The sequence below is a fragment of the Antrostomus carolinensis genome, unplaced genomic scaffold (assembly GCF_000700745.2).
Source record: "Antrostomus carolinensis isolate BGI_N321 unplaced genomic scaffold, ASM70074v2 scaffold29136, whole genome shotgun sequence".
NCBI classification, from domain to species: Eukaryota; Metazoa; Chordata; class Aves; order Caprimulgiformes; family Caprimulgidae; genus Antrostomus; species Antrostomus carolinensis.
Window position 1 is genome coordinate 1 of NW_010320274.1, and position 7,914 is coordinate 7,914.

General features: G+C 57.9%; 1 protein-coding gene across 1 annotated transcript; it reads left to right on the forward strand.

Moving 5' to 3' along the window:
- Positions 1 to 95: 95 nt before the first annotated feature.
- On the forward strand, positions 96 to 7,860 carry LOC104526173 (arf-GAP with Rho-GAP domain, ANK repeat and PH domain-containing protein 1; the record flags this gene model as incomplete). Its single annotated transcript, XM_010169553.2, has 10 exons — positions 96 to 313; positions 984 to 1,029; positions 1,576 to 1,739; positions 2,043 to 2,255; positions 4,332 to 4,437; positions 4,514 to 4,649; positions 4,969 to 5,052; positions 5,210 to 5,278; positions 5,436 to 5,553; positions 7,747 to 7,860. Coding segments are annotated over 10 exons (1,268 nt in total), but the record flags the coding sequence as incomplete, so codon positions are not given.
- Positions 7,861 to 7,914: the final 54 nt, after the last annotated feature.

Here is a 7,914-nt window from a genome sequence, read left to right on the forward strand (position 1 = left end):
GGATGGGATGGGATGGGGATGGGATGGGGACGGGGATGGGATGGGATGGGGTGACCATGGCTACCAGAGGGATCCAGCCACTGCAGCACTGACAGGTCCCTCATCTCCCTGGTTCAGTCCTTCGTCCATCCCCGCGCTGAGGAGCTCCTGGCTCTGGATTTCGAGCGGGTCGGGCGGCTGCACTACAAGGGTGGCCTCAACCTGGAGCACTCCAAGGAGGGCTGGTTCGCCCTGGCCGGCTCCGAGCTCCACGGCTGCTTCCAGGACAGTGAGAGGCAGGAACCTCTCCAGCTGCGCAAGCTGCAGGAGCTCTGTGAGCTTGGGGACAGGGTCATGGACTGACAGGACTTGTGCTTGGGTTGGAAGGGACCTTAAAGCTCATCCAGCCCCAACCCCCCTGCCAGCAGCAGGGACACCTTCCACTAGACCAGGTTGCTCAAAGCCTCATCCAACCTGGCCTTGAGAAGCTCATGTTGAGCTTCTCGTCCCCCAGCACCCCAAGTCCTTCTCCTCAGAGCTGCTCTCCAGCCATTCTCCACCCAGCCTGGATTTGTGGTTGGTGTTGCCCCAACCCAAGTGCAGGACCTTGCCCTTGGCCTTGTTGAATTCCATGAGGTTTGATCTCATTGATGAAGCTGTTAAACAGCTCCAGTCCCAACACCAACCCTGGGGAGATGCCACTCACCACCGGTCTCCACTTGGACAATGAACTGTCCCCCAAATCCTGCCCAGAGCAGTTGGGTTGCACCCAACCAAGGTGGTTCTGGGGAGATGTTGCTCTGATGGAGCTTGGGATCCTTCCACTGGGTGGGATGCAACTGCTCTTCCTCCTCTCCATCCTCTTCTCCATCCTTGGAAAGTTCTTTGTCCCATTTGGGTTGGACACATTGGCACAGCCCCCCCCACCACATGGCACATGGGGCTTGGGTGGGCACCAGGTGACCCCCATATTCCCATGGGTGACAGATCTCTGTCCCTTCCAGCCATCCAGGGAGACAACGAGGTGCTGGTGTTGGTGGAGAGACGGAGGTAAGAGCAGAGGGGGTGAAGGGGGGTTAGATCCCACCAGCAAAATATCCCACCCTCCCCAATCCCCCCTTCTTCCTGGGGTGTCTTCACCCTCCCCATGGCAACTGGAGACCCCCAGAAAGGGAGTTGGGACCATCCACAAGACCCCAGTACTGGTGTTCCTGGTGGTCCCATCCATGGTTGGGAATGCTCTGGTTCCATGGAGGTGGGATGGTCCATGCCCATGATCTGGGAGTGCTCTGACCTCATGAAGCCCCATGGAGGTGGGATGGTCCATGCCCATGATCTGGGAGTGCTCTGACCTCATGAAGCCCCATGGAGGTGGGATGGTCCATGCCCATGATCTGGGAGTGCTCTGACCTCATGAAGCCCCATGGAGGTGGGATGGTCCATGCCCATGATCTGGGAGTGCTCTGACCTCATGAAGCCCCATGGAGGTGGGATGGTCCATCCCTATGATCTGGGAGTGCTCTGACTTCATGAAGCCCCATGGAGCTTCATGGAGTTGGGGTTCTCCAGCCTCGCTGATGCTGAGTTTGCCAGCAGAACGTTGTACATCCAAGGGGAGAGGAAGTTGGATTTCCTGGGCTGGGTCCAGGCCATCCAGAAGGCTTCAAGCAGCTCTGGGGACACCTTGTCAGAACAGCAGTTGACTGAGTTGGATGTCCCATTGTTGGTGGATCGTTGCATCGATTACATCACCCAGTGTGGTAGGTGCCGTCACCCACCACCGGATGCTGGTAGAGATGGTGGTTTGAGACCTGATGTGCTCATGACATGTGTTTTCATCCTTCCTGGAGCATCTGCTCTAGCTTCGTGGGAGGATTTTGGCTGGAGCAGAACTTTGGCTCCAACTCATGGCTCTTTGGTGGTCGCGACAACATCTGCGTGGTGGGAAACACCACGATCCCCCAACACCGGTGTTGGATGGGATGAGTTGGGGGGTCAGGAGGGGTGATTGTCCCCCCATGGAGGAGGTCTCATCCCCACTGGTTCTCCCCCCTCCTTCCCAGGCCTGACATCTGAAGGTATCTACCGCAAGAGTGGGCAGAACTCCAAGACCACCAACCTGCTGGAGATGCTGCGGCGGGACGCCCGCAGTGTTCGGCTGAAGGAGGGTGAACACCAGGTGGATGATGTTGCCAACACCCTCAAACGCTTCTTCCGTGACCTTGGAGATGGGCTCTTCACCCAGCAGTGGGGTCAGGACTGGTTACAGGCCACGGGTGAGTCCTGGGGGGCTGGTGTTGGGGTCCCTGGAGCTGCTGCAGCCACTGTTGTCTTCTCGGCTGGGTTATGTGGTGGGATCCCATGTGTCTTGGTGGGTGGGGAGTGGGTGGGTGGGTGCTCACTCTGACCCTGTCCAGCTCTGGAATGGTGGGGGCTGAGGTAGGGCAGAGAGCCAGACCCACCAACCCCACCCTTCCCTTCTGGATCTGGGCCTGGAATATCGGGAAGGGACAAAGCCAGCGGAGAAACAGCTGCCAGCCACGTGCTCTGCAGCTGGAGTGACCCAGCCCCACAGAGCTGGGGTGATCCAGCCTCTGGGTGATCCAGCCCCACAGAGCTGGGCATGGAGCTGTGGTGCTCTGGTCCTATGGACCTGAGATGCTCCAGCCCCACAGACCTGGGGTGATCCAGCACCATAGAACTGGGGTGATCCAGCTTCTAGATGCTCCAGCCCCATGGGGCTGGGGTGATCTGGTCCTATGGACCTGAGATGCTTCAGCCCCACAGAGCTGGGGTGATCCAGCACCATGGAACTGGGGTGATCCAGCACCATGGAGCTGAGGTGATCCAACCTCTGGATGCTCCAGCCCCATGGAACTGGGGTTCTCTAGTCCCATGGACCTGAGATGCTCCAACCCCACAGAGCTGGGGTGATCCAGCACCATAGAACTGGGGTGATCCAGCTTCTAGATGCTCCAGCCCCATGGAACTGGGGTTCTCTAGTCCCATGGACCTGAGATGCTCCAACCCCACAGAGCTGGGGTGATCCAGCACCATAGAACTGGGGTGATCCAGCTTCTAGATGCTCCAGCCCCATGGAACTGGGGTTCTCTAGTCCCATGGACCTGAGATGCTCCAACCCCACAGAGCTGGGGTGATCCAGCACCATAGAACTGGGGTGATCCAGCTTCTAGATGCTCCAGCCCCATGGAACTGGGGTTCTCTAGTCCCATGGACCTGAGATGCTCCAACCCCACAGAGCTGGGGTGATCCAGCACCATAGAACTGGGGTGATCCAGCTTCTAGATGCTCCAGCCCCATGGAACTGGGGTTCTCTAGTCCCATGGACCTGAGATGCTCCAACCCCACAGAGCTGGGGTGATCCAGCACCATAGAACTGGGGTGATCCAGCTTCTAGATGCTCCAGCCCCATGGAACTGGGGTTCTCTAGTCCCATGGACCTGAGATGCTCCAACCCCACAGAGCTGGGGTGATCCAGCACCATAGAACTGGGGTGATCCAGCTTCTAGATGCTCCAGCCCCATGGAACTGGGGTTCTCTAGTCCCATGGACCTGAGATGCTCCAACCCCACAGAGCTGGGGTGATCCAGCACCATAGAACTGGGGTGATCCAGCTTCTAGATGCTCCAGCCCCATGGAACTGGGGTTCTCTAGTCCCATGGACCTGAGATGCTCCAACCCCACAGAGCTGGGGTGATCCAGCACCATAGAACTGGGGTGATCCAGCTTCTAGATGCTCCAGCCCCATGGAACTGGGGTTCTCTAGTCCCATGGACCTGAGATGCTCCAACCCCACAGAGATGGGGTGATCCAGCCCCATGGAACTGGGGTGATCCAACCTCTGGATACTCCAGCCCCATGGAGCTGTGGTGCTCTGGTCCTATGGACCTGAGATGCTCCAACCCCACAGAAATGGGGTGAACCAGCACCACGAAACTGGGATGATCCAGCCTCTGGGTGCTCCAGCCCCATGGAACTGGGGTTCTCTGGTTCTCTGGGATGCTCCAACTCTGAGATGCTCCAGCCCCATGGAGCTGGGATGCTCCAGTGCTGGGGTGCTCCCACCCCATGGAGCTGGGATGCTCTGGTCCCATGGAGTTGGGGTGCTCCAACCTCACAGAGCTGGGATGCTTGAGCCCCATGGAGTTGAGATGATCCAGCTCCATCATTCTGAGATGCTCTGGTCCCTTGGAGCTGGAATGTTCCAGCCCCATGGTGAGACAGGAAGGTCCAAGGTGAAGTCTGGAGAGGGGAATGTTGAAGCCATGAATCTTCATCTCACCTTCATCCTCCTCCACATGCTCATCCTCTCCCTCGTGGCCCTCTCACAGCGCTGGAGGATGAGGAGGAGAAGGTTGGCGAGTACCGGCGGCTCCTGGCCACCCTCCCCACGGTGAACCGGGCCACGCTGAAGACTCTCATCAACCACCTCTTTCGGTAACCTTGGCAAGGCTGAGGTGGGTCCTGGGGTGGGGGATCTCCAGGGCAGGAATCATACCAGGGTTCTTCACAGGGTCCAACTCTTCTCTGGGGAGAACCAGATGAACACACACAACTTGGCCATCGTCTTTGGGCCCAAGGATGGGAAGGACTACAAGGCAGGACGTGTGGTGGAGGACCTCATCACTCACTACGTGAAGATCTTTAATGTAGGTTCATCCCCACCCTCAGCTCTGGAGCTGCTCTGGATCAGACCAATGTCTGGACATCCCCAAGGGATGGGGAGGTGGAAGGAGGAGGAAGCTGGATCTGCTCTGTCTGCAGATATCTCCTGGCTTTGGAGATGATGGGAGGGTGTGAGATGAGGGTCCATCTCCCTGCAAACCCTGAAGATCCTCAAGCCTGGAGGTGTTGGCACCACTGGGCAAGAGAGAAGATTCCTCTGGAGACCCATGTCTGCTTCTGCATGGAAACTTAAGGGTGGTCTGGTCAACCCTGATGGCTCCCTGGGCTCTTCTTCCTTGGCAGGTCAATGACCAAGAGATGAAGAAGCAGCAGGATGAGATCATGGCCATCATGAAGATGCGGGAGGCAGCGTCCAGTGGGACACAGGTGGGTCCTGGACATGGGGACTTTCTTGGGGAACCTCCTTTGCATGGGGACCTCATCTCCTGGAGATGCCCCAGGCAGGGGGTGTCCACACTGGGTGGTGGGATTTGGCCAACACGTGGGAGGTCACAGATTGAAGTCCTTTCCTGTTGCCCTCCAGCAAGCTGGGGACTTCATCTGCACTGTCTACCTGGAGGAGAAGAAGACAGAGACAGAGCAGCACGTCAAGGTGAGCGGTGGGGTGGAGGAGGAGGGAGGGCACAGAGGGGACAGGGACCTCCTGTTGTATGGCCAAAGCTCTGTGGTGGCACGGGGAGATGCTCTGAGCTGGCATGACCTCGGACACTGGCTGATGGAGACCTGTCCCTTCCCTCCATCCCTTCCAGATCCCGGCCACCATGACAGCTGAGGAGCTCACCTTGGAGATCCTGGACAGGAGGAAAATCATCATGAAGGAGAAGGACTATTGGAGCTGCTTCGAAGTGAACGAGAGGGAGGAGGCAGGTTGGTGCTGGGGCATCAGGGTGGTGGGAATGGGGATGGGGGAGAGGATGGAGGTGGGGATAGGAATGGAGATGGGGATGAAGATGGGAATGGGGGTGGAGACAGGGATGGAGATGGAGATGGAGATGGAGATGGAGATGGAGATGGGATGGGATGGGATGGGATGGGATGGGATGGGGATGGAGATGGAGAATGGGATGGAGATGGAGATGGAGATGGGGACAGGGATGGGGTTGTGGATGGAGATGAGAATGAGGATAGAGATGGTGATGGAGATAGAGATAGGGATGGGGATGGGGATCAAGATGGAGATGGGGATGGGGATGGAGAATGGGATGGGGATGGGGATGGAGATGGAGATGGAGATGGAGATGGAGATGGAGATGGGGATGGGGATGGGGATGAAGATGGGAATGGGGGTGGAGACAGGGATGGGGATGGAGATGGGGATGGGAATGGAGATGGCAATGGAGATGGAGATGAAGATGGAGATGGAGATGAGGATGAAGATAGGGATGGGGATGGGGATAAAGATAGGGATGAGATGGAGATGACAATGGAGATGAGGATGGACATGGAGATAGGGAAGGGGATGGAGATAGAGATGATGGAGATGGGGATTGGGATGGGGATGGAGATGGAGACAGAGAATGGGATGGGGCTGGAGATAGGGATGGAGATGGAGATATGGACGGGAACAAGAAGTCTCCCATGGGGACCACACCGTGAAGCAATGCCAGGATGGGCTCCAGGCGTGGGGAGGAGTCCATCTGCAGCACCATGGCTTTGCTCACCACATCCAGGTTGCACATGGCCAAGTGCTGTGGGTGGGCTGGTGGTTTGGACCAGGACCCAGAGGGTGTCAAGTGCCTTTGAAACCTGGTGGGATCATCCCTGGGGTGCCCGTAGGCAGCAACAAGCGAGAGCTTGGTGTGAGCAGGATGAGCCCATGGTTCTCCTTGATGGTCCCCAAGCTCCTGGTGCCCAGGGCCATGCCAGGCAGGGACACCAGCAGGATGCTGAGCACCACTGGAAGCTCCTGCCCAAAACACGCGTGTTTCTCCATCATGGGATCTGGTGGCACTTGTTCCTGTGTCACCTTCCAGTCCCTGTGGGCCACCGCTGCCCATGGATCACGGGCCAAAAGTCTCCTCCCCAGAGAACAAAAGTCACCTCCTCAGGGGACCACGGGACAAGGTCACCTCCCCAGGGGACAAAAGTCACCTCCTCAGGGGACAAAAGCCACCGGGACAAATGTCACCTCCCAAGGGGACCACAGGGCAAGAGTCACCTCCCCAGGAGACCACGAGTCAAAAGCCACCTCTGCAGGGGACTATGGGCCAAAAGTCATCTCCCCAGAGGACAAGTCATCTCCCCAGGGGACCACAGGCCAAAAGGCAGCTCCCCAGGGGACCATGGGACAAAGGTCACCTCCTCAGGGGACCACAGGACAAGAGTTACCTCCCCAGAGGACAAAAGTCACTTCCCCAGGGGACCACAAGTCAAAAGTCACCTCCCCATGGGCCATGGGCCAAAAGTCACCTTCCCAGAGGACAAAAGTCACCTCTCCAGGGGACCACGAGTCAAAAAGCCACCTCTGCAGGGGACTATGGGCCAAAAGTCACCTCCCCAGAGGACAAAAGTCACCTCCTCAGGGGACCACGGCCCAAGGTCACCTCCTCAGGGGACCACAGGACAAAAGTCACCTCCCCAGAGAACAAAAGTCACCTCCTCAGAGTCACCTTCCCAGAGGACAAAAGTCACCTCTCCAGGGGACCACGAGTCAAAAAGCCACCTCTGCAGGGGACTATGGGCCAAAAGTCACCTCCCCAGAGGACAAAAGTCACCTCCTCAGGGGACCACGGCCCAAGGTCACCTCCTCAGGGGACCACAGGACAAAAGTCACCTCCCCAGAGAACAAAAGTCACCTCCTCAGGGGACCACAGCCCAAGGTCACCTCCTCAGGGGACCACGGCCCAAGGTCACCTCCCCAGGGGACCACAGGACAAAAGGTCACCTCCCTAGGGGACAATTTGGGGACGCCAGTTAAAAGACAATGGTGATGTGTGGGAGTTCTGCTCAGGAGACCAGCAAGATCTTGGCAGAGCCCTGGGGACACCTGTGTGACCCTCCCTTGGTGGGTGACAGTCCCCAGGGTGCTCCCTGAGCCCTGCCTGTCCCCCTGTCCCACAGAACGTCCCTTGCACTACTCGGAGAAGGTCCTGCCCATTGTCCATGGCCTGGGCACAGAGAGCTACCTGGTGGTGAAGAAGCAGATGTCCATGGAGAACATGCTCATCTACCTTGGTGAGGAGCTGGAAGTCATGGAGTGGTGGGGATGGGGATGGGGATGGGGATGGG